Raw genomic sequence first — 26,922 nt, forward strand, 5'->3', positions numbered from 1 at the left:
GTTACCAGAAGTTGAACTTGCATCATACTTAATCAATAGATGAAAAAAAGGTAGTAATTAATATCCCTCCGACACGTAGACTTTTAGGACGGCACGGGTTTTAATGCAAAATTGGTATGTAAGACATAGAAAGAAAAAGTAACTGGAGTATTGTTAGTAGAGAATGTGACACACCTGATTAGACAGAAAGAAGTTGACAAAAATAAAAGTGGACTATTTTTATGGGATGAAACAAAATGAAAAGAGGTAAATTATATTGGACGAAACGAGTAGCAAAAATTTATTTCAAACACTGGTTGATTGGGATCAATAACTCAAAATTAGTAGATGTCATCACATTCCATCCCTATAGTCGAAACAAATTATATCGAGACAAATTAAACAAGAACTTACTCGAATACATAGCACAGAGCACTACTCTACTCCATCACAGCAACTCCACCAACCGCTTTGATTTTCTCTATAATGCTATTTGCCTCATCCTTTGTTACCTGCTGCTTCAGTATAACGGGTGTTTTTTCCACCAAATCTTTAGCTTCCTTCAGTCCCAGATCTGTAAAGGAACGGATCTCTTTTATCACTTTTAGTTTTGCACCTGCGTCGAATTTCTCTAACTTGATATCAAATGTGGTTTTCTCCGCCTTCTTCGCCTCAGCCTTGGACGATCCAGCACGTGCCCCGGCCTGGCTGCCCGCATCCACTCCTTCAACATCAAGTGGTACCAGCTTGGGATGGCTTACCTTGAGATGCAGATTCGGACCTATTTTCACTCGCTCTTCAAGTGGCAGGGCCGCAATTTTTTCAGCAAGCTGAACAATTTTGTCTGAAGGTGGTGGTCTAGGTCCGTATGGCTCATAGACATCTGGGTATTTGTATTTCTTAGGCTTGGATTTGGGATCTCTTGGAGCAAAGTCAGGTTGAAAGCAGCGGTACTGCAAAAGGTTGTTTTTTCGACACACGACTGGGTGGCCACGAGCAAGACGATACAAAGTAGCTAGTTTCATGGTTTATGGATTGGTATAACAATTAAGTGGGTATCACCAGTGGCCTTGCAGCAACAAGATATGTATCTGTAGCTCCAACTGCAAACAAACTAGTCACTAGAATGAAGAAACCAGAAAAAAATGAAAGGCAAACTATGATCATTTTCCTTTAACTATTAAACAAAGATAAAAAAAGAAATACAAATATCTGTCACAAAGAGACACATGGAGACAAAAGCTATAAACTATCAAACAAACTGAAAAATAAATTTCCCCTTGGTTTATAAATACAAGTGAAGCAAACAAAAGAAAATGCTTTAAAGCATTCTCCAATTATGGCCAAAAAAAAATAAGATAAAGCAGGTCAAAAGTTCCGAAAACCATACATGGCTGACAATCCATTAACATCTCAGGAGTTCACAACTCACACACAGAAATTATAAGGGAAAACAAATAGCAACTATAAATTGAATTGGAATGGTTAGGTGGGCACAAAATTGTGCTCTCTTAAAGAGTAGCATCTAGGGGGCGATCATTCTGTGGTTCAGATCAAAATGCCAAAAACATCTCGGCAAATGCACAAAGTAGAAACAGATGCGGTTTATAAAATAATTGCATTATAGTGTTATGGTTTACAAAAACTGAAGGAAAACAAAGTGCATTTGTCTGACATAGATATAAGTATTACACTTAAACTAAACAGAAAAAAGTATAAGACTACAACTTATGTTATGATGTGTTATAGTATCAAATTAATCATAATATTAACATAGGTTAACTAGGACCGAGCAGCAAAAATCTATCAGATAGAGAGTACGTCTTCAATTCTTAGGATTCAGAATTTAATATAAGCGATTGATTGAGGATTATTCATAAAAAAGTTGCGAAGCAACAACAGCTACTGCTTGAGTAGCTTTAGCTTCAATTGGAGCTGTGAGTCAAAACAGAGGAGATTGAATAACCTTTGTTCAATGCTTAGCTTTAGGAAAGCCGAAAGTGACAAAAACTGTAAAATCCTTGTGTGGATATTATCGTAAGTAAGAATCCTAGTCTATGAGCTTCTGAACCTCAATATCCTTAAATTATTCCTCTTCAACAATATCTAATTCACCAGTGACGCAGTCCTAAAATAAGCTTACGCTTAGTAACATGAATATTGAAAATACATCAAAAGCAGACTACGGATGCATCGATGCATCAGTTACGGCAAAATCAGACGTAAATTTCCACCCCCCCCCCCCCCAAAAAAAATCCGAATTCAACTACATTCAAGATCCTGTGCCTGTGCCTTTACCAACAAATCAGAACCAGTGCACCAGACAAACTCACAACTCAATCTAAACCGATGTCACAGTAAAATAGGAACATTAATCAGAAGGAGAGCGAGTGGGAGAGATTACCGGAGGAATTAGGAGTTCGAGTATGTTTCGTCCTCCAAATCAAATGTGTGAGAGAGAGTGACTCCGGCTTCGCACAGAAATGTTGCGGAGTGCGGGTTGAAGATTGAAGGGAAGAAGGTGGTGAATTGGGGATTGGGGGTTTAGGCCTTAGGGGTTCGGGTTACAATTTATTTTATTTATTAGTAGAATTAATTATTAATGTTATTTTTAGTACTCAATTGCATATTCCTAGTTTCCCACTGTCCTAAAAAATTAAGAGTGAACGGTATAAATGAGCCCTAACTTTTCGGCTTGTTGCACTGTTGATCCTTAATAAAAAAAAAATTCATCATAGGAGTTTAACAAAATATAAAATCATAAATTAGGTATTTTCGGACAATAACACCCTTAAGCCCTTAAAGGGCATTTTCGCCTATTTACTGACACCGCCTCTGCATGCACCTGCAACATGCAATTTGGCTGACATCCGCCCAATGATGTGATTGAAATGTCATGTCTCTCCTCTCTCTCTCTTGAATTTTGGCAGACGACGTTTGGCTTCCCACATGCTACATAGTGTGTGTACCTGATTTGAAACATATTAGATAGAATGTGAAAATTAAATCACTTATTTTTCACTTCCCTCCAATTCACTTTCACTTGCAGTCCTTTGAGTTTTGCGCTCTCTCATCTGAATCGACTCCACCACTCCAATTTCTATCTATTTTCGGCGGTGTTCAGACACCATTTTCATCAATGCCGCCTAAACGAAAACAAACTGGTACCTCTGGAGCATCCTCCTCCCGTAGTTCATCGCGGCGGAAAAAGCAACCGGCACCGCCGTCGTCTTCGTCTCCGTCTCCGCCACCGTCACTTAGACGCGCTCCAGAGGTAATCGACGTAGACCCAGAAACATGGGACATCCGCGATCCTGAGTTGGAAGAAGAATACAGTAAGTTCAATTTTAAATTTCACAAATCGCCCACCTACCAATTGTGTGATTTAATTTAGGGTTTCGAAAATTGTTTGTTTTGGGAATTTGTTTTTATTTCGTTGCGTTCTACTCTGATTTTAGACTTTATGTGTGACATTTGTTGGTTTAATTTTTGGTATTTTCCTAATTTTCTAATAACCCTAACATAGGAGCATCTCGGGAGGTTTTCCGTTGCATTTCATCATGGTGGTTCACTCTTCGAAATCAATGGACAGAAGAAGTATCTTGGGGGTCACTTGACATTCGTTGACTTTTGCAATATTAACCAATTCGAGCTATTAGATCTGTCCAGTATGGTGTTGAGGTTGAGGTATGATAGGAAAACCGTCTGCGAGTTCTATTACGTTCATCCAAAGTATAATGCTGAGTGTATGGGCGTTGACATACACGGTCCGTTGATGCTCATTATTGACGACCCACATCTGGCCGCTTTTCTCGAAGTTGCGACTACTAGCACAAGGCTAGTTCACATTTACGTCGACGAGATGACGGCGGCGGCAGCCTTACTTAAGAAGCGAAAGAAAGAAGCAGAGGAGTTTCTAAAATTTGTCAAAGATAGGAAAAAATCCAAAGTGGTGATTGAGGAGATTGACAAACCTAAAACAATTATTGTGCCCAAACCTAAACCAAAAAATAAGAGACAACAGCCGGATGAGCTTAAGAAAACAGTGTCACCATTATTGATGATTGAGTGGTACCCTAGGGATGTTGAGTTTGAAGAGCATTTGACTAAAAGTTTAGAAGACAAACGTCGGGAATGGAAGAGGGAAGAGGAGGCAGCTCGTAAGAATTTGATGGAAGCATTTGCATCATATAGTAGTGCAGAAGGAGCACAACCCGCAGCTGTTGTGGTTAAGGTTGAAGAGACTGATGCAGTAGTGGGAGTTGATGGACAGGGAGACGTACATGCATGCGTGCAAGAGGTAGATGTGTTGTTTGTGATTTATGAGTTACTCCCTCCGTCCTGGATAATTCGGGTCATTTTGACCGGGCATGGGTTTTAAGAATTGTAATGAAAAGTGGGTTGAAAAAATTAGTGGAATGTGGGTCCTACCTTTATATATTAGTTTTATAATAAAATGTGAGTAGGAATGATTTAGTGGAATATGGGATCCACTGCCAAAAATGGTAAAAGTGAAATGGAACAAATTACGTGGGACGGACGGAAATGGAAAACTGGGATGAATTATCTGGGACGGAGGGAGTACATTGCAATTTACATGTTGTGAACATGCGCGATTTTACATGCTCCTGCAGACTGTGGCAGCTAACAGGGATTCCGTGCACTCATGCTATTGCAACAATCAACAAGAATGGCGAGGATGTCACGCGATACGTCTCCCGCTATTATTTGAAGTCCACTATGACGATGCTATACGAGAATGTCCTTTACCCAATCAATGGGGTGGACAATTGGCCCAAGAGTTGTGATGGTGCATTGGAACTGGCGCCTCCTAGGACAAAGCAACAGCGTGGACGACCGAAGAAATTGAGGCGTGAAGAGTCCCAGATTCATCTTCATGCGGACGGAGGTGAGTCAATGCGACGAGCCTTCATCATGAGATGTCGCCGGTGCGGGCAAGAAGGCCATAACAGGAGTACTAGCAACAATGATCCTCGGACAGATGCTCGTGCTGAAGTTGGGGAGAGTTCACAGCAAAGTGGGTCGCGTACAACGGATAGGAGGGGGAGTAACTTGCCTGAATCGTCAAACAATCGCCAAAGCCAAGAGGTAGTATTCATTACATATTCGCATAATTATTTTATACTCATACGAAGTGCTTTTTTATATCATATTATTTCTTGCAGCCTAATATTGCGGATCCGGGACCTAGCACTAGGAGCAGGACCAGGGTCAGGTCTCAGCCTCAGCGTTGTGGCCGTCGCGGTGCTCAAGATTGACAATCTTACTTACTGAAGCAGCAGTGGAACAGTTTCAAATCACCATAAAAACTTGTTTGTGTTTGGAGGTGTTTGAGATGGTTTTTTTGTCAAACAAAATGGTGCATGTATGTTGAATTGTGGTCGTTTTTGGTACGTATTTTGGTAGCAGTGATGAACTGATGTTATGTATGTTAAATTGTAGTGTTTTTGGGTAAATATTTTGGTGGCACAGATGAACTAACGATATTTTGGTAGCAATGATGAACTGATGTTTAAAACTACAAGTTATTAACGAATATTCATTTGATGGTCATCTTCGACATTTATTTTTCAGTTGTGTTCGCCAGTGTGTTATTTCATCCAAAATTGAATACCTCATTCGTGATTTATGTTATAACTTCAAATTTGAATCGTGAACTGCAGTCATGATTTATGGTATTCCATGCAAACTTATTATGTGATTTCTCTTCATAGTTTGTGTCCTGAACTGTGATTATATCGTATACGATTTTTATATTTGGTTGATAATCATATGACATCGAAAAATGAAAATTAAAACATGTTGACAAGATAATTAGATAACAAAAGACAGTACGTCCCACATACCATAGCTTTGTTACAAAAGTAGAAATATTACAATACATAACAACAAGATTGTGAATTTAATCTTTCGGGACGTTTTCGTTGTTTTAGCAATTTTCAGTGTCAAAGCTTCACACTAGTCAGTTTTCGTTGCCAATTGTAACTTCAACGAGTCACACTCCTCAGTTTTTGTGTGCAATTTCTCTTCAAGAACACCTTCAATTAACGATTTGGCTCTAAGCTGAGATTCGAATTGGTCTCGTTTAAGTTTCACTCTTTGAAAGTAACTGTCTTAGCTTGGGGACAGACCCGCATCAACCCATCGAAAAAACTTGCAATCATCTTCCTGCAGAAAACTTGGTGATTAAACTTTCTGCCAACAAAATTCATTTGAAATACATAATAATACAATACAAGATTTTAACCTTCCATATTGGGGAGCGATAGTAACGTCTACCCGGGTTAGCAGCCGTCCTAGATATCACAAGTTCGGCCTGAAGACAATTCACAATTTCAGAACAAGGCCAATTCCAATTGAAGCTTGACCCGTAAGATTGAGAAGAAAAAGAGGACATTGCAACAGGGCCTGAATTCAATTCAACATAACAAAATTCAAATCAGCATTGCAAGTTCGATGAAACCAAAATTCAATCCAGAATTGGAAAATAATATGCTAAAATTAATTCAATGTAAAAAAAACAACAACAAATGAAATCTCCAAAAATTTGCATACTACTGTAATTTTAAATCATATGCTAAAATTCTTACCACAATTGCAAAATAAAATGAATCATATGCTTAAAAAACAATAACTGTTAACTATTTGCAATTAATATTGCTCTCTAAAATGAAATCCCTCAATTTTTTGCATAGTACGGTAACCCTAAAATCTGAAATCCCTAAACCCCTAATTCGCGTTGCAAATGGTTTAGCCTAAACGGGAAGCAGTTCACTCTACAAAACATAAACAGAAGCACACTAACTCGAGTTAGGGATGCCGATTCGTGGGGTTCACAACACGATGACGGAGAAGAAAAAAACCAAAGGGGAAGAAGGTAGAACGATTGAATAGAGAGGGAGAGATAACAATTAACATAGTCTAATTCAACATCATAAGAAAGTGGAAACAAATAGTCTGTTTGATTTTTTACATCTCTTACACACCAGCTTGTAGTCACAGCATAGGTGTGCAGGGTTCTGGACGAAATTGCCCTTCAATCTATTTGGGCAATTTCGTCCGAAAATTGGCAAAATATGTAGGGTTTGTGATTTTATATTTTGTTAGACCCCTATGGTTGGATTTTTTTTGTTAGAGGTCAACGGTGCAACATGCCGAAAAGTTAGGGCTCTTTTATGCAGTTCACTCAAAAATTAAATAATTTTATTATTATAGGCTGTTTCCCAAATTTAAACAAAGTGTAAATATAAAAAATTCTCAACAAATAATAATCTTTCAATTCATAAATTTGTTGGTTTTAATTCGGATCAATATTGAGTTAAAATTTATAAAGCTTGTCAGTGATAATTGCACAACTTGTACATGAATTCAAACTTTAAAGTGGGATTGAAAGGTAAGTACTAAAAAGATTGCTGAGAAAGAAGCATATGAATTGAATTTGAAACACTATACTAGTTGAGACGTTTGAAAAAGAAAGTGATCTAGCAAGAGAAAGTAGTCAGATGCAATGAATAGTGTACATCCTTTGTGAGCTCATACAAATGTCTAGAAAATCAACAGGTGGGGAGAAAAATACATGAAAAAACTAGGAAATCAGATTCCTGAAAAACTAAGATATTCCGGTTGTTTCATAGTAGTATGTATACAAACAAATGGTTGTGCACTATGAAACAAGCTCTTCTGGTTCTTGTCGAAGTGATTTCAACTCTCCAAGGCAGTCGGGGAACTTGAATGGAAGGCTCAATGGTGTTGTGTATCGTGCGCCTTGCAGCGCTTTCGCCAAGCAATAGCCTAACGGCATTGAAACAGAAAAGGAAACAGCATTTCCTATTTGCATGTACCTGTACTAACAGTAACACATTAAAATACAGAAAAGATATCAACACACTTGTTGCATATTACACTCAGAATATATACCTCTCTCTTACTGGTCCAAAAAGCTTATAGCAGTCCGGAAATCCTTGTAGCCTTGCATTTTCACGGACAGAGAGCACTCTATCTTGATTTGGATGCAGGAGAACCTATTAACAAAAACAAAATAAATTTCACACATTCCTTAGTATTATTGATGACTAACTCTCACAGTCCAAACCTGGTTATGGGGTTCAGGCCTTGTAACTACAGTGGCCACAATGTCGTCCATCCCTAGTCGACCAAAAGGCCTGTGGAAAGGTTTGGGGTTAGATAATGCATAAAAATGAGATATAGACAGCAAACACAAAACCTTACTTGCAAGACTTCCCCTCTTCAAAACTTAAGGCATAATCAGGTACCTGTTTACACATAACATGAGTTATCCTAGAATGAACCAAAGAGGATCAAATAATTCTGCAATGATGAGTACCAGAGGTTTGCCTGACGTGCACCTAGCTCTCTCGACAGTTTCATCCAATTTTACAACTCGATCGGGTCCAACCAGTACTCCAGGTAGGTTTCTAAAGTTGGCTCCCTGTAGAGATGCAACAGTCAAAACTGTTATGGAAAAATGCTGCACGGAAGCGTTGGGGACGATCCAATGGAAAAATCAATTCTATGAGCTAATATTTGGAAACAAACAAAAAATATCCAACCTTGAACTTAGGAACTTGGCAAACTCTTTCATAATCATCCTGATTCAATTTATGGGGACGATGATCATACAATATGGACTTATGTGAGTCTAGCCTTTTAGCATTAGAACAACCAAATATATCTGCAGAGAAGATGACCAAATAAAGAGAAAAGGTTAATACTCATAAATATAAACCCTTACATTCTTACTTCTTAATTGACAATGAAAGAACATTTTATTTAGGAGAGACAATTACATTCAGTCAGCTCCATCAAGTAAAAGTAAGAGGAGGTTAACTATTGCATTGAGAGTTAACCAAAAAAACTATATTAACCTTTTCTGCTCAATCGTATGTGTTTCTGATATTCAGTGCTAGGAGCTTTATCATAAGGCATTTCATCTTCCTCTGTGTTATTTGTCACCTAAAGAAACATAGGCATGAGAGAATGAGTATTATAATTTGGAACACATGTAAAAAAAAATGCATTTCACCGATTTTCAACTAATAGGGGTTGTACCGCTGGCATATCAGAAATAGCATCTCCTAGTAGAGCAGATTTATGCAACTGACAATGCTCTTCTCCATGTCCAATTATAAGTTCCTATATCAAAGTCAAAATGGTATTCAGAAAAGGTACAAATGATAGGATATTAAAGAAGACTCGGTGTATGCCACACCTTATACTCATTTACAACAACTCCTTTCTTCAGCACTTCATGTGTGGGCAGTGGAAATTGAGGCAAAATCTGGAAAATCAAAGTAACTTGTTATTGACATCAGCAGTATCAATATGCACTAGTTCATCAAGGGTATTAAACTTACCTCTGTTGGGCCAGCACCCCAAAGGAAAAAACGCATCCGGCATTGTGGAACTCCATATGCACCAGCAGCCATTATACCTAATCTGGCTTGGTAGTTCATAGAAACAAGTCGTCCAACAGCATAACTAGTCAACTGTGCTTTTGCAAATTTCAGTATATCTGTAACATTCTCCATCAACACATATCTTGGTTTTAGAAACTCCACAATGTTCATGTAGACAACGAGTTGGTGATTCTTTTTGTCCTTTAAGGGAGCACGAGCATCTCTAAATCTGTTGAAGCCACTAATTCCTTGACATGGCGGACCACCACATATAAAGTCGACATCTCCCTGACAAAGCATTAAGTAAATAAGCTACAGTAAAGGGACGAGATAAAGTTGAACTTAGCATAATCCATAGAATGGGATATAACTTACTGGTAGAGGCAATACTTTAGCTCTATAACCTCTTAAGACAAACTCCTGTATTCTTTCTTCACAGTTACTTTTTTCATAAAAAAAAGAATATGAGATAAGATGGTTAGAAATATAAAGATACTACAATTTAGCCATAGTGATTGGTGGGAAGAATATTATTTATACCTTAGGCCCTCAACAGGCTCCCAAGTATCATCGGCACGGCCATAACCTTTCCAGCGTACCTAGCAGTTTAAAAATCAGAGTTAGCTGAAAAGATAGCAAAAAAAGCAATTTCCCTTTGCTCTGTGAGCCTTTTATCTTTGCAAAACCAAATGTTCTTACTCCTCTTGGGTTAAATGATAATAAAAACTTAGTACAAGTATAATTCCATTAACCATATTTTACATATAATAGCTCCTGCAAGAATTGTTTGCTATTTAACAAGATTAAGGAAGGTACCTGGAATATTAAAGAAAGTACCTGGAAATATAGACCAGTTTTTTTGTTCTTATTTGGATCCCCATAGCAAATTGCAAGCAACTTCTGCACTTCATACTCCCCTTCAGATGGAACCACTCCATCGTCAACTTCAGATTCATCACTGTCTGAACCTTGAGGCTCTAGTTCAATGTCTTTTGATCCCACCACATTGAACTTTTTGCAGAGGCTTTCCCATTCTTTTAGTAGAAGAAAAAAATTCTCTGCATCTTCATTTCTTACCTGGAAAATTCGCTAACATTTGCTTCATACTGCCAAGATAGTAATAACCATTTGCAACTCAACATAAATGTGACAGACTACCTCAGTATTTGGGTGGTTATATTTTATACTCTCACACGCATAGGAGTTAAAATCAACAGCCCACTTCTGTTTATCAAAGGAAAGCATCAAGTGAAAACAATGATAAAATATCAAGAAAAGTTTGCAGTTGCTAGTTCTGGTCATTTTTTTCGTACCGTGACAATTTTCTCTCCGAGCAAAGATGCACCAATACCAAGTCCAGTGGACATTGCACCACAACCACAGTACAAATCCAATAAAGTGACTTCTGATCGCTGGGAATCTTCTAGAGATTTTTGGACATCAGGAGTTTTTGTTTCCATCGCTTCATTAATTAATGATAAGTCATTTATGTCTGCATTTTTGTTTTTTTCCAAAAAAATATGACATTAACAACAAAAAGTGGAAAAAAGGGAGAAAGAAACTGTAATTCATTCACATAAGTTCTCTTGAAAAAGGTACCTTTTCTTAAACTTGAAAAGGCATGTGGGAAAGTGTACATCATATCAACATAAAGATCACAGGATGCCATGGATTCTTCTCTTGCATCAGCAGACATCTGCTCAAAGATTGCAGCTTGATAAAAATTAAGTGGCTAAAAGGAAAATGTCAAAATGACAAATTTATCACTATGTTCCTTACATCTGGTGCAAGCTGGTTAATTTTAGCTTTTTTAGTGACACAGCTTAGCGGATTGTCATCCTTTATGTCCGAGTAAACGACTCGTCTTGCATCAATGAGGTAATCTTGATCCTTTATAACCTGAAAGCATAAATGCAAAAGTGATTTTGCCATATAGCTTAAGCAGTTTCAAAAGCCAATCCATTATAAAGAAAGTTGCCGCACCGTATCTTTGGCTCGATAAAACCATTGGGTGCAAATATACATCTCACCACTTGTGGTTTGAAACATTTCCACAATCTTTGCAATAAAATCAGGTTCACCTTCTGAAGACTGTAGGTACCCAAATCAAGATTAATTAGTATATGGTGTAAGGAGTGACTACTAGCAAATCATAATTTAATATTCCAATCCCAATCTTAGGAAATAAAAGAAGAATAACCTGAATAAAAGCATTGTCAAAGAGTTCAAACTCCACCCCATCAACGGTAGCTCTAGTATAGTGGGATTTAGCTTGAAAAAGCTCCTTTTCCCTATAAAAGAAAAAAAAAATGAGAAAAGGAGAGACCAACATAATGGCACAAGAATGGGGGATTAATGAGCTACGCTTACTCGGTCGAGCCATCTGATAATGTAACGGTAACTGTAGCTTTGGCTTGCTGTAAAACGAAAAACAAGAAAAACGGTAATGGGCTATTGCGAAAACAGCCAAACTGAAAATGAAGGGCTAATTTGAACCTTAGTTTGATATCTGTGAGGCCATCTTGATTTGGCTTCGTCGGAGGGGAGTGGAGCGCTGAAGAAACCAAGATCGGTCACGTCTGGCGTCGATCTCTTCGGCTTCTTCGGTGACGCAGCAGGTGCAGGCGCCGGGGATGTTGCCTCCGTTCGCTTTTTACCTCTTCCCATTCTCTCTCTGTAGTGTATTCTGAGAGAGAGAGAGGGTTGTATACAGTATTGGGAGGAAGAAAAAGAGGGCTATTTTGAAGAAGATGAAAATTTTAAAACAAGAGTCAGCGGGAAAAGTAGAGCGTCCATGTGTTTTTAAAATGACAAATACATTTAATTTTAGATTTATTGCAAGTACATGAACCCGAGGCCAAATTCATTTTAGAGATTTTAATCGGAATGTTAATATTAATACTAATGTTAATATTAATACTAATTCCATTCACCATTAAATATTAATATTAGTACTACTCCATTCACCCGAGGAGTATCTTTTTGTCTTTCGAAATTTTTAGCATTAAATTACATGTTTTATTTGATTCTTATTACAGTGGAGTAGTAGTATTTGATAAGTAGGTTATATATTTTATGAATTCATTCCATTTATATTTTGAAAATGAGTACTTCTCTCTCTTACAATTTTAAAATCTTTTTGGATCGCTGATCTATAAATCTATCTATAAAAATATAATATAAAAGGAGTGTTTTGAGAATAATTACTTGAATGCCATTAATAATATAAAAAGGTTTTTTTAATATATTTACTATATTATTAAATATAAATATTGTGTAACCTAAATGAAATATTAATACTATGACTCTATTTTTTTATGATTAACTACAAACTAATGATATTCATTGCCACTTACCCACTAACCTATTAATTTTGATATTTACATAGTCATCAAATTATGAAGAGATCAATTTATATATGTACGTGGATGTACAAGTCAACAATCTTGAAGATTATGGCCGGGCTTCTTGCTCCAGACAAAGTAATCTTGATTCTTCCAAGTTCGTTCCTTTCATTTGATATTATTATTATTGATAGAAGCTAATTTAGATTGGGATTGAATATCTTCTTGTGGTCTCTCATTAATTATGAACAACTAGGGTGAGGTATTGATTCGCGGGAGAAGACGACACGGGTTGATCTGTGATGAGGAACTATCTGGCCTAAGAATTGGCTTGGTGAGACAACATTGTTTGCACCTCCTCAATTATTTCAGTGATTCTAGTCTAGACAGTTCTTTAATCTACTGCCCAATGTAACATGTTTTTCAGAGTGCTGCACTTTTTGATTCTCTCACTGTTCGTGAAAATGTCGGGTTTCTGTTGTAAGATATTTGTCTTTATAATTAGTTTTTGCTTCATTGTTATCAATTGTATCTCATGTTTAAGTTATTGGTACAATAAATTGCTATTGTATAAATTTGTGATTTTAGAACTTGAAATAATATTGTTTCTCATTCGGTATATATGTTATTTTTTTCTCTGTCTGATTTTATATTTTCTAATAATTGTTTTTTATTCTATATATTTATGATTTCAGATTTCATACAATGATATTTTTATGAATTTGTAAAATTATTTTACAGTATAAAATAAGTTTAAATAAAAAAAATGGATCGTGCATTGCACGTGGGTGATACTAGTGGAATAGTAAATGGTGGATGAAGGGAATATTTGGTATTAGCGGGAAATGAGACTCCTTGACATTAAAACTAATTTCAATTTATGATTCTATTTTAATGTCCCGTCGATAAAGAAAAAAGGTCAATTAAACGCGTATTAATTGTTCTACACCCTCTTCCCTATTTTCATTTTTGTTCGTCCCCAAAAATTTGCCATCATTCACTTTCAGTAGTGGACTCTACATTCTACTAACTCATTAACACTCACATTCTATTATTAAACTAATAAATAAAAGTATGATTCACATTCCAATTCCATTAACTTTTTTCAGCTTATTTTCTATTACATTTCTTAAAACACATGTCGGATCAAATGGTGACAAATTATTAAGAATGGATGGAGTACTCAATTTCTTAGGGATTCATTGTTATTTATAATTATATAGACTAATTTGATGTTTAAAAGTCTATGCTTCTTAAATTGCAGTGTAATAGTTACCTGAATTTAGTAAAGATTTTGCTGTGTGAGTACTACTCACTCCGTCCGTGAATAAGAGTTACGGTTCATAATTACTACTATAATGGTAAAGAGGCTCAACATTGCACTTACATACTCATTTAAAATTACTCCCTCCGCCATCAATAAACATTTGACATTTTAGTTCGTCCATCAATAAATACCTCATTGTTTTTTACTACTTTTGGTAATAGACCTCACATTCGACTAACTCGGTTTCACTCATATTTCATTCTAAAACTATATAAAAGTATAACTCACATTCCACTAACTTTTTCTAATTTACTTTCCACTATATTCCTACTTCTTAAAACTTGTGCCCGGTCAAACTTGGTCTTATATTGGTGGACGAATAGAGTAATATATGGAAGTGCGACTCATGTTACACTAACTTTTCTTAACATTTCGTAAAATATGTGCCGAAAAGTAACGGGACTCCTATTCACATATGGAAGGAGTATAACATTAGTACTCCGACAGAACTAATCCGCAATTAACATACACTCCTATCTTACTCATGTTATACTCCTTCCGCACTTAACCTCTTGGAACCCTATCAAATTTCGTGTCCCATTTCGTTTCGCATTCCTCGTCTTATACACCAACGATGCATCTATCAAAGATCGAAGAACTAAACCACATCTTCACACTGAAATCGGGTAGACGACATAATTCTTTAGAAAAATTGAATAACCATGTAGCTATACTCGATTAAATTACAGCAACAGGTAGTAAGATCTTGCATAGGTACACAACAGTAAGACAAATCACAACATCTAACAATCAGGTCATCGCCTAAACTACCCAACTTTTACAATTGATCATCAACTTGTAGGGCAACAAAATCTACTTAGAGCGACCAGAAGAAAACAGAAAAATTGTGAGACATAGCTTAGAAGGGGCATCTCACAGCAAGCTTCGTCAAATCAGGACGATGACTGTCCTATGAAAGTCGGGAATGAAACTCTTATGTGCTTTAAGAGGATTTTGACAAATTTGAATGAAATTAACGGGATAAGCAGGTATGGAATGTAGAAGGCTAATTGAACTTGTCGTTCGAGGTCTGCAAACTATCAACCAAGTTTTTCACAAAAGTTATAACTATACGTTACAGTGTAAATGGCCTACGCCTTTTGTGCTGTAACTCTCCTATTTTATTCTCTATTGTCTTTTTCATGTCTCTCTCCACTTAATTCACTAAACCTTATTCCTTAATCTTTAGGATAAAAAAACACATCGACTATGGTAGATCGAAGGGCAATTGAATATGTACAAAAAAGGGGACAGAAGCCACATTTCCGATGTCACTGCACTTCCAACGCAAAAGTAAAAAATTTGCAAACCACTAAAAATAATCAAAGTTTATAAGGTGTATCATGAGTTTGACGAAGTTTACAAGGGTAAGACTGGATGTTGTACTACGGTTTCTGCCTTTCTGGATAGTAGAGAGCAAGCAAACACTATATGCACATTTACCTGTCAAAAGCGGTAAGAAAGTTCCACAATTTTACTACTGCAAAGCCCATTCCGCAAACTGCATTTCCTTCCAACGAGCCAATATCATTTACTTGAAACTTATCATCATGAAAAAGATTAAGAGTGTATGCTATGTGACAATGACTTCATTTTGAATCTAGAACAGTTTTATATAGTATGTTGGATAGCAAAACCAAAGCACATAAAAGGAACTGGAATTCCCGACGATAAAATAACATTTGCTTGACATTCAGAAATACTAGTACTACATATAGCAGTCTCAACTCTCAAGACACTCAACAAGTTGTAATCAGAGCATCCCAAGAAATTCATGGAGTAGAAACACTAGCACAACACACAAAATCGATAAACCGACTCAAGAACAACTCAATCCAAAGAGTCTGGACTATAGAGTACTTCAAAACACTTCCTCCAATTTAAGTAATTTTGAGTGAATGACTGACAGGTTCGAGAAAAACTCAAACAACAATAATATACTCCTATTAACATGACTTCAATCCATTGACAAAGAAGGAAGAAACCAGTCTTAGTAAAACATTCATAACGGACTACAAACAGCTAAAGATTCTTAAGTAGAAACTTTTCCCTTCAAGTTATGAGCGAAGGCCATAACATATGAATACATCAACAAAGAAGGAAGGTGGTACAATCATACAAAAAATCATGGGTGCAAACTTGTTACATGGAAAGTATTCCCTCCAATTTTAACAACTCTAAGCAAAGAAAGGCAGCCATAAGTAGAGCCACAAGTACAATAACAAATTAGATGGACAATTCATTGACAAAAACTTCAAGATACGGAGTATTTAGTTTCTATGATGTACATGAATACAGCTCTTATTCATTAACGCACATCTACATTTGGAGCTTCTTGAATTGAACTAAGGTTATCTAAGAAACAAACTCTCATTACACAAGCAATTTATACAGAAATGCACAAACACAAGCATGTGGATGGAGTATAAGTAAGTTTATGACAACTTCAGATTATACCATGTACAAGAAACAAAAAATTAACAAAGTAAAGTTATAACGATGATAGTAGTAACTAAAGTGGATATCTTTAAAAAGACGAAAGAAAGAAACGTCAAAGATTCAAATTACAGCTCTTATTCAGTATTCGAATAGTTAAGAGAGCTAAATATAAATAAAATAGTGCCGTCTACAATCTCATTTAATGAGAAGGAAGAATCAACCAAAAATAAAGCAGCAAAAAGACCTGGATCAAATTCTCATTCCTCAGCTGGACTTGGGATCTGGCATTGGGAACAAGCCGGCGCCAGCAGCTCCACGCGGTGGCGAGAATCCCAAAAACTTCTGCAAATTGGTCCTAATGCTGATCGAACACAGCAAGTACAAAAACGCCATGGAACAATCCGTCATATCATCACCCGCCAATCCCCTGTGGCTCATCTTCTGCACTAATTTGATCGGAACAAACGGAATTTTGGCGACCGGTTTGCCCTCAAACAAACTATTTAGCAATCCGAAGACCATGAACAAAACTAGGGCAACGACGCCGCCCGATTTGAACTTGAACATGGACAGATCGCGGCTGGATTCCTTCAGAGAGGTCTCGACGCGGTCGATTTTCTTGGTTTTAGAAGTCTTTTTGAGGAGGTTCGCGGAGGCGGAGTTGACGTCCGTCGTCTTCATGGTCTCGAGCTTTTTGGAGGCTTTGTCGATGGTGGATTTGAGGGATTTGTAGGAAGCGGTGCGGTAGATGAGTAGCCATGAGATGGCCTCGCAGACGACGGCGGTGCAGAAGGAAATTCCGACGACGGTGAGGCTGTCGGAGTATCTGAGGCCGGAAAATAGGGCTGACGCCATCGCGATGAGGAGAATAGCGAGTGATGTGGGATCTGAATCTGATGAGAAACGATCTGAGATTTCAAGGTATGTTGCAAAATCGTTTTTTGTTTCTTACCTTTCCTACAGCGACTCTAACTCGCAGAGATTTGACATCACTACTTTGTTTTAAAAATTACGAATATGAGAGCGATTTTCAATAAAAAAATTTACCAATTTATACAAAAAAATATATCTCATCCGGGATGTAATTAAATATAAACTCTAAATATTGTACAAACTTCAAACTATGATCTGGACCATTAAAAAATGTCAACAGATAAAAAAAAACATCAACAGAAAAATGCCGACAGAGTTTCAACGGTAGTCAAGGATTGATGTTCTGTTGATATTGTGTTGATACTATGTTGATATCAAAATTTTGAAATTTTACACTGTGTTGATATTATGTTGAAGCTGTGTTAAAGTTGTATCGAGGAGTTTGGAATTTATATAATATATAAATTTACATTTTATCACTGCTCTATAACCTAATCATAACATGTAATATAACTCAACCAACATTTTATCAGTGCGTAATTATTCGTTTTCTCCCCGAATAACACCTTGGATGTACGCCACAAATGATTGGTTAAATACCTTATCTGAGTATCACCATGCACATATAGTATTATTTGTTTTATTTTAGTATAATTCTATTTACATTACAAATGTTCATTTTTTTTAATTCTATAAAATTTATAAAAATTAAAATTCAATTTGTTATTTTATTATTTACTTGAGTAAAAACAACAAATAAATAAAGTTTTAATTTTATGAATTTTGTAAAAATAAAAATGTCATTAAAATTTTGTAATATATTAAAATTAAAATAAATATGTAAAGCAAAACAAACAACACTATATATGTATTAAACGATGATAATATGCATCAAGCCCCCGCACCGATTTGTTATTTTATTATTTATTTAAAGTAAAAAACTATAAATAAATCAAGTTTTGATTTATAAATTTTGTGAAAAAAAATGTCATTAAAATTTTATAGCATATTAAAATCAAAATAAATATGTAAAATAAAACAAAAAAAACTGAATATGCATTAAACAATGATAATATTGCTCATATAAGATACTACAGTACATATATTATTCTCCTCAAACTCCTAACCTATAAATAAATATTCTCTTATTGTATGCATACAGCGACGGAATCACCTAGGGCCAAGGTCGTCCTCCGCCAAGTCTCCGCCCCAGATAGCTTGAGGAGCCCTGATGCCGATCTCTGAAACTCTAAGATTGAGAAAGGGGAGAAGACAGACTATTTAGGCTTTTACTAGTTTTGGGCCTATTTAATTATTGGGCGCTCGTAGATAGGGTTGTTTAATAAGATTATAACCTGAATTCAAGGGGTGTGGTCGAGTGGCATGAGACTCGTCCATCCTCAACCAAATGGTCAGGGGATCGATCCCTACCTTTGGGTATGGAGCAGCTTTAAATCCTTGGCCCAGCTGTCCCACCCATTTTGATGCCGCGGGAAATAGTCACTGAGCCCGCCAGTAGATACCCTTGGTAATCACCAAAATAATATTATAACCTGAGTAAATATAGTACTCCCTCCGTCCCAAAGAATATGCACATTGGGGGACGGCACGGGTTTTGATATAATATTGGTAGAAAAAGTAAGTAAAACATAGTTAGTTGGAGAATGGGTCTCACCTCATTAGAGAGAAGAGACTTTCCAAAATTAGAAAATGCATATTCTCATAGGACAGACTAAAAAGGAAATAGTGCATATTCTTGTGGGACAGAGGGAGTAATTTTTTCCCTCTCGTATAACATCATATAATTTATAATAATGAAATTAACTTGTATATGGACTCACTTGATAGTATGACAAAATTAGCAACAAAATTAGTAAGAGCATCAACAATAGCGGACGTTCCGACGGACATCTGATCGGCGAGCGGCTCGTCCGTCGGGGACGTCCACTATTGGGGCAGACAAGCGGTTGACGAACATCCGGATGGACGAGACGTTGCACGAACGTCCGTCGTGTCGTCCGTCCTCTCGTCCGCTATTGTGGCCAGGCGACGGACGTCCCGATGGACGAGAGCATTTTTCCATTTTTTAATTTTTTTTTTCAAAACTCTATATATACGACTCGTTGCACTTCATTTCATTTGCACCACGGACGAGCGACCGGTTAATACATGTATTATCATGCACAACATGATCGTCGAAAATGAAGGCCTAAAACTAGGGGTGTCAAAATGGATATCGGATATTGGATACCCGATATCCAAACCCGAAATATCGGGTAATTGGATATCCGATATCCGATTTTTCGGGTTTCGGGATCGGGTTCGGGTATATGATTTTTGGATGATCGGGTATCGGGCTCGATCGGGTATGACCAAATTACCCGAATTACCCTAATTTTTTTTTATTTTTTTTAATTTAATAAATTTAATATTTATTCTTTTATTTAAAAAAAATAAATAATTAAATATACTCCCAAAATTCTTCACTCTTAAGTCACATTTAGGATTAATGTTTGAATTGTGATGTTTATTATGGATGAATAATGGATGTTATAACTTATGAATTTTTAATATTCGTAAAAAAAAAATTAAAAATACAAAATCGGGATTGGATACCCTATTTATCGGGACTGGATACCCGAGTCGGGTATTTGGGTACCCGAAATTATTTTTGGATCGGGTATCGGGTATTTGATTTTGGAAAATTCGGGATCGGGTATCCGAAATTTTCGGATCGGGTATCCGTGGATACCGGATTTGACAGGCCTACCTAAAACAAAAACATTTCACGTTCGGCTAGCGGTAAACTATACAGATTCAAGGCATATTAACATGTACTTGTTTGAATCGTTTTTTTTAATTGTACTATGTTAAAAAAAAAAATTAATGAAATTATTATTGCACTTTCTCCGTCTGTATTCGTGTCGAAATTTTAATTCCATATTTGTGAATTTGTTTTATTGGTTATTATTGTGCTAGGCTATTGTCCTAGTGTTAGACTATTATTGTGCAGTGGGATGCCCTAATGACGTGACAGAAGGTATTTTTGGGATATCCTAATGCTAGGCTATTGGGATGTCCACGCTATTGTGGATGCTCTTAAATCATTTCTTTCTCGTATAACATAAAACAAAATACAATAATGAAACTAATTTATAAATTATTTTCTTACTTTCTTAATAAACTAGCAATTTGAGATTATATTAACAATTATTGTTACTGTGCAAATGTAGTTAACAAAGTATATATTAGTATATGAATGTATATTATTCAAGAAATTTTGTTGTTATTGCTTATCTTCATGTATCATTATTCTTGAATGTTACGGAATAATTCAACTGCAGCCACGAATATTTTAAATAGTACAATCCCGAATTCAAGTGAATTGACACTGATCCTCGCAATTGTAACAAATTTGGTCAAAAAAGTATTTTTATTAATGAAACTTATTAAAACAAATTTGGAAAATAGAATAAGAGACTATTGGATGAATGATATCTTAATTGTATACATTGAAAGAGAAATTTTCAAAAGAGAAAAATGAAAATAAAACACTCTTCAGCGATACATGTCGACTCATCCAAAATTGTTATCATCTAGTGTTTGATAAAAAATGTGCATATATTACATGTAAAATTTAATATTTTTATAGTATTTTTTAATTTCAGCCTCTGCTTGTCCTTCACTGTACGCATATCATTCTCCTCGAACTCCTTACCTATAAATAAATACTAGTACTATTTTTTATATTTACTTTTGGTTAGTTTTATAACAACAATTTAGTGGTTTATGTTCCCTTTAAAAGAAATATGTTCCCTTTTAATAAGTTACTTAAAAATAGCAATGACTTCATTTTGAAGGATTGTTGGTTGTTCAAGTTGTTGTCTTTGATCAAATAGCTTAATAGTTGCTGCCCAAATTTGAATTATTCGTCTCATATATTTTAATACGTGGTATAATGTAGATAGTTTGATTATTCGTGAAAAGGAATAGGTAAAATGAATGTCGACACACAATATGTGTAATTGAAATGGCCAAATTGAAGCATCATTTTTTCGTTAGTTTTATAGTAACTTGGATTATTGATTTGGACTAATTATTTTTTTTTCAGTATATACTCCTTATTTGAATTCATGTTTGATTATACGACAGATGGAAAAAAGGATGTTTACATGAAATGTATAGCAGTAGTATTACAGATGAAAAAGCGACACGAAATTCATTTCCAATATATCATGTCTGATTATACGACATGTTTAGCTCTATTTAGAATGATGATTTGGAAGGTTGATATAATTGGGCTAATGTATTTATTTATTGGATAGTGATAAAATTAGGGTAATTGTACGTATATAATCGAATTTTTTTAACATTTAAAACAAATTTCATATTAATTGTTCTGCAACAATTTGGAAAAAAAAAAAATTAACTTAAATATTTGTATATTTAAGAAAAAAATTATTTTCTTACTAAATATTAGTATATAGTAATTAATTATAATAAAACTCGAAATCATGTTATACTTTGACATAAAATTTCTATATCACTTCTTTCTTATTGCTACAAACTATAATACAATAAATAACAAAATTAATTTTTAATTAAATTTAAAAATTAAAGGAAATTATGTACATGTACAATTTATGTACATTTATCTTTTCCTCTTTAAATAAATAAAGAATAAATAATTAACATAATATAGCAGTTATTTTTTTGAAAACATATTGCACTAAATGCCCAATAAAGTAGAGTTTTCGCAGATAACCGCTGACGCATATCCGCCCCATGAGCTACAAAACGACAAAAAGGAAAACGAAGGGAAAGTGCCCAACAACTAGCGCATTGAAAGAGAAGTAATAAAATCCAGCCTTTGATTTAATTGGTAAAACACTGTTAATCAAACAATATTTCAAAAGAAAATTTAGAAAGACACGTGGTGTCCAATGTCAATCATCAACAACATGAAACATGATCAAGCGTTTGCTTTGAATATCCTCTCTCTTCTTTACTTTGTCTCTCGTGAACTCGTCTATCTTCTTTTTTACTCTAAAGATTAAATATATCGCAACAACCCGATAATCAAACAATCAACATTAATATTTAATGCCAAAAAATAAATACAAGATATATTAAATGCAAATTTCCATTGTCTATAATCAAACAAATTATTCATTTGATTTAGAATATAAAGTATATCTTGCATTGAGAAGAAGATAAACCATAAAGAAAAAGTAAGGATAAGAGAGAAAGAGAGTATACAATAAAAGAAAGGGATAAATATAGCCCTATCTAAGGATTTGAGGGCAATTTTGTAAATAAACTAAAGAATTGAAAAAGTATTTCAGTAATATTATAAAGATCAGAAATCATATGAAAATATTTTATAGATAATAAGGACTACGTTTGATAATACTGCATAATTCGGAGATTACATTTATATTCCTTCATTTAAAAAACAAATTAATAATATTTTTATCACCTCAAAAATTGTAGTTCTCTCTAGTTAAAATATAGAGAATATACAGTAAAATAAAAGAGAATTATATAGAGAATACTTTTATCTATAATTTTATATCATTTAATTTTACTTTACTCCTTTTCTACCTTAACTATTTATTACCAATATTGTTTTTCTAAAGCGAGTGTAGAAAATGAAATGACTCTACTAAATATGGAACAGATGGAATAGTAAATTATTAGTCGTTTCCATCATTAGTTACTAGTATGATCAAGTTATTATCATGTAAACTCATGCCTAATTTACCATGATATAAATGACAACCGGATCACTTGCCATGGCTTCATGTACATGTAAATTTATGTACATTTATCTTTTCTCGGATAGTGATAAACGTACATAATTGCACGTACATAATCGAACTTTTTTTTAACATTTTACACTAAAAATTGATTTATAAACATTAATTGATTTAAAATAAATTTCATACTACTAATCATTTTGCAACACTTCGAAAAAAATTAAAATTTTAACTTAAATATTTGTATATTTAAGAAAAAAATATTTTCTTACTAAATATTGCATAGATAATTCTAATCAAGCTCGAAATCATATTACGATTTGACATAAAATTTTTATATCACTTCTTTCTTATTGCTACATATAATACAATAAATAACAAAACTAATTTTTAATTAAATTTAAAAATTTAAGGAAATTATGTATGTGTCCAATTTATGTACATTTATTTTTTTCTTTAAATGAATAAAGAATAAATAATTAACATCACATAGCAGTTATTTTTTTGAATACATAGTGCACTAAATGCCCAATAAATTAGAGTTTTCGCATATAATCGCTGACGCATATCCGCCCCATGAGCTACAAAACGACAAAAAGGAAAACGGAGGGAAAGACCCCAACAACTAGCGCATTGAAAGAGAAGTAATAAAATCCAGCCTTGGATTTAATTGGTAAAACACTGTTAATCAAACAATATTTCAAGAAAATTTAGAAAGACACGTGGTGTCCAACAACGTGAAACATGACCAAGCGTTTACATTTAACATCCTCTCTCTTCTTTACTCTTGTCTCTCGTGATCTCATCTATCTTCTTCTTCACTCTAAATATTAAATATATCACGACAATCCGATAATCAAACAATCAACGTTAATATTTGATGCCAAAAAATGAATACAAGGTATATTAAATGCAAATTTCCATTGTTTATAATCAAACAAATTATTCATTTGATTTAGAATATAAAGTATATGTGCATAGATAAGAAGATAAACTATAGAGAAAAAGTAAAGATAAGAGAGTATACAATAAAAAAATGGACAAAAATAGCCCTCTCAAGGATTTGAGAGCAATTTTGTAAATGAACTAAAGAATTGAAAAAGTTATTTCAATAATACTATACAGATCAGAAATCATATGAAAATATTTTATAGATAATAAGGACTGCGTTTGATAATACTGCATAATTCGGAGATTAAATTTATATTCATTTCATTTAAAAAACAAATTATTAATATTTTTATCACCTCAAAAATTGTAGTTCTCTCTAGTTAAAATATAGAGAATATACAGTAAAATAAAAGAGAATAATATAGAGAATACTTTTATCTATAATTTTATATCAATTTTTTACTTTACACTTTTTTCCACTTTAACTATCTATTAGTACGGAGTATTATTTTTCTAAAGTGAGTGTAGAAAATGAAATGACTCCACTAAATCTGGAACGGATGGAATAGTAAATTAATAGTCGTTTCCATCATTAGTTACTAGTACGATCAAGTTACTATCATGGAAATTCATGCCTAATTTACCATGATGTAAATGACAACCAGATCACTTCCCATGGCATCATGTATATGTAAATTTATGTACAATTATCTTTTCTCGGGTAATGATAAATGTACATAATTGCACGTACATAATCGAACTTTTTTTAACATTTCACACTAAAAGTTGATTTATAAACATTAATTGATTTAAAAAAAATTTCATACTAATCATTTTGCAACACTTTGAAAAAAAATTAAAATTTAAACTTAAATATTTGTATATTTAAGAAAAAAAAAATTTCTTACTAAATATTGTATAATTAATTCTAATCAAGCTCGAAATCATGTTATGATTTGACATAAAATTTCTATATCACTTCTTTCTTATTGCTACATATAATATACGGAGTAATAAATAACAAAATTAATTTTTAATTAAATTAAAAAATTTAAGGAAATTATGTATGTGTGCAATTTATGTACATTTATTTTTTTATTTAAATAAATAAAGAATAAATAATTAACATAACATAACAGTTATTTTTTTGAAAACATAGTGCACTAAATGCCCAATAAAGCAGAGTTTTCGCAGATAACGTTGACGCATATCCACCCCATGAGGCATGAGCTGCAAAACGACAAAAAGGAAAACGAAGGGAAAGGCCCCAACAACTAACGCATTAAAAGGTAAGTAATAAAATCCAGCATTGGATTAAAATGGCAAAACATTGTTAATCAAACAATATTTCAAGAGAATTTAGAAAGACACGTGATGTTCAATGTCAATCATCAACAAAGTGAAACATGATCAAGCGTTTACATTTAATATCATCTTTCTTATTTACTTTTATCTCTCGTGATCTCGTCTATCTTCTCACTCTAAAGATTAAATATATCGCGACAACCCGATAATCAAACAATCAACATTAATATTTGATGCCAAATGAAAACAAGGTATATTAAATGCAAATTTCCATTGTTTATAATCAAACAAATTATTGATTTGATTTAGAATATAAAGTATATCTGCATAGAGAAGAAAATAAACCATAGAGAAAAAGTAAAGATAAGAGAGTATACAATAAAGGAAATGGACAAAAATAGCCCTCTCAAGGATTTGAGGGCAGTTTTGTAAAAAAACTTAAAAATTGAAAAAGTTATTTCAATAATATTATAAAGATCAGAATCACTTGAAAATATAATGAGGACTGCGTTTGATAATACTACATAATTCAGAGATTAAATTTATAATTCCTTTTATTTAAAAAACAAATCAATACTCCCCCAGTCCCACTTTAGGAGTCCCGATTGAGTTCGGCACGGGTATTAAGAAATGTAAAAGAAAGGTGGTGAAAAAAATAATGGAATGTGAGTCCTACCTTTTTATATTAGTTTTATAATAAAATGTGAGTGGAAAAAGATTAGTGGAATGTGGGGCCTAATACCATTTATAGAATATTCCAATCGGGACTCCTAAAGTGGGACACCCAAAAATGGTAAACCGGGACTCCTAAAATGGGACGGAGGGAGTAATATTTTTATCAACTCAAAATTTGTAGTTCTCTCTAGTTAAAATATAGAGAATAAACAATAAAATAAGAGAGAATAATATAGAGAATACTTTTATCTATAATTTTATATAAATTTTTTTACTATAATTTTTTTTTAACTTTAACTATTTATCAGTATTGTTTTTCTAAAGCGAGTGTAGAAAATGAAATAACTCTACTAATATAGAACTAATGAAATAGTAAATTAATAGTCATTTCCATCATTAGTTACTAGTATGATCAAGTTATTATTACTATGTAAACTCATGCCTAATTTACCATGATATAAATGACAACCAGATCCCTTTCCATGGCATCACGTCATAAAAAAATGAAAATATCAAGCACCATTTTCATTCCAAATTTGTATAACTAATTCCAAAATAATACTGCATCTCTCATAATTAGAATTAAGTGTTGATTATTGTTATTATTAAATTTTCATATAAAGATAATTTGAAAATCACAATTATAGAATGCATGTATTTTGAAGATTAAAGAAATTGGACATAGTAGTAATAAAAAGTTTTATGAAGATTATCATTGACAATTTGACATTTCCTTGTTTGGAAAGCATGGAGAAAGTGGACCCTAAACGAAATATAACAGTTTTTACTCTATTTCCGTTTTTAACCCGCTAATGTTTTCTTTTCTGCTGTGTAGGTGCATCTTCTGTCTCTACTCGATATATACATACACACATATATATATATGTATTGTA

General features: G+C 34.0%; 3 protein-coding genes across 4 annotated transcripts; all 3 read right to left on the minus strand.

The window, feature by feature from the left end:
* Positions 1-279: 279 nt before the first annotated feature.
* Positions 280-2,540, minus strand: LOC125203660 (50S ribosomal protein L7/L12-like). 2 transcript variants are annotated; one of them, XM_048102057.1, is made up of 2 exons: positions 2,384-2,540; positions 280-1,082 (listed from the first exon to the last, which is right to left on the minus strand). In XM_048102057.1, the coding sequence occupies exon 2, from the start codon at positions 1,002-1,004 to the stop codon at positions 420-422; it is 585 nt and encodes a 194-aa protein (XP_047958014.1). In that variant the 5' UTR covers positions 1,005-1,082; positions 2,384-2,540; the 3' UTR covers positions 280-419. The 2 variants fall into 2 exon arrangements, with proteins under 2 accessions (XP_047958014.1, XP_047958015.1); XM_048102058.1 differs by having other exon boundaries at positions 280-1,093; positions 2,384-2,535.
* A 4,942-nt stretch (positions 2,541-7,482) lies between these two features.
* On the minus strand, positions 7,483-12,170 carry LOC125203946 (DNA (cytosine-5)-methyltransferase CMT3-like). The gene is made up of 21 exons (XM_048102473.1): positions 11,913-12,170; positions 11,787-11,833; positions 11,617-11,707; positions 11,400-11,507; positions 11,196-11,315; positions 11,016-11,112; positions 10,730-10,908; positions 10,575-10,640; positions 10,254-10,493; positions 9,957-10,015; positions 9,792-9,858; positions 9,375-9,704; positions 9,230-9,298; positions 9,070-9,153; positions 8,886-8,973; positions 8,571-8,692; positions 8,345-8,449; positions 8,230-8,273; positions 8,093-8,162; positions 7,918-8,021; positions 7,483-7,841 (listed from the first exon to the last, which is right to left on the minus strand). Exons 1-21 carry the CDS (start codon positions 12,081-12,083, stop codon positions 7,664-7,666), a joined length of 2,439 nt encoding a protein of 812 aa, XP_047958430.1. The 5' UTR covers positions 12,084-12,170; the 3' UTR covers positions 7,483-7,663.
* A 4,420-nt stretch (positions 12,171-16,590) lies between these two features.
* Positions 16,591-17,454, minus strand: LOC125208581 (calcium load-activated calcium channel-like). Its single transcript, XM_048108227.1, has one exon. It carries the CDS (start codon positions 17,379-17,381, stop codon positions 16,791-16,793), a length of 591 nt encoding a protein of 196 aa, XP_047964184.1. The 5' UTR covers positions 17,382-17,454; the 3' UTR covers positions 16,591-16,790.
* Positions 17,455-26,922: the final 9,468 nt, after the last annotated feature.

This window comes from Salvia hispanica, chromosome 2, assembly GCF_023119035.1.
Source record: "Salvia hispanica cultivar TCC Black 2014 chromosome 2, UniMelb_Shisp_WGS_1.0, whole genome shotgun sequence".
Lineage (NCBI taxonomy): Eukaryota > Viridiplantae > Streptophyta > Magnoliopsida > Lamiales > Lamiaceae > Salvia > Salvia hispanica.

What these genes read in the sequence shown, in the direction of transcription:
- LOC125203660 (XM_048102057.1), bottom strand. Translation starts at nt 1,004, where the DNA reads ATGAAACTAGCTACTTTGTATCGTCTTGCTCGTGGCCACCCAGTCGTG.
- LOC125208581 (XM_048108227.1), bottom strand. Translation starts at nt 17,381, where the DNA reads ATGGCGTCAGCCCTATTTTCCGGCCTCAGATACTCCGACAGCCTCACC.
- LOC125203946 (XM_048102473.1), bottom strand. Translation starts at nt 12,083, where the DNA reads ATGGGAAGAGGTAAAAAGCGAACGGAGGCAACATCCCCGGCGCCTGCA. An exon ending in CTAAAGTATTGCCTCTACCA is followed by an intron (nt 9,705 to 9,791) that starts GTAAGTTATATC and finishes ATGCTTTGTCAG; the next exon opens with GGAGATGTCGACTTTATATG. An exon ending in GAAGAGGGGAAGTCTTGCAA is followed by an intron (nt 8,163 to 8,229) that starts GTAAGGTTTTGT and finishes ACCTTTCCACAG; the next exon opens with GCCTTTTGGTCGACTAGGGA.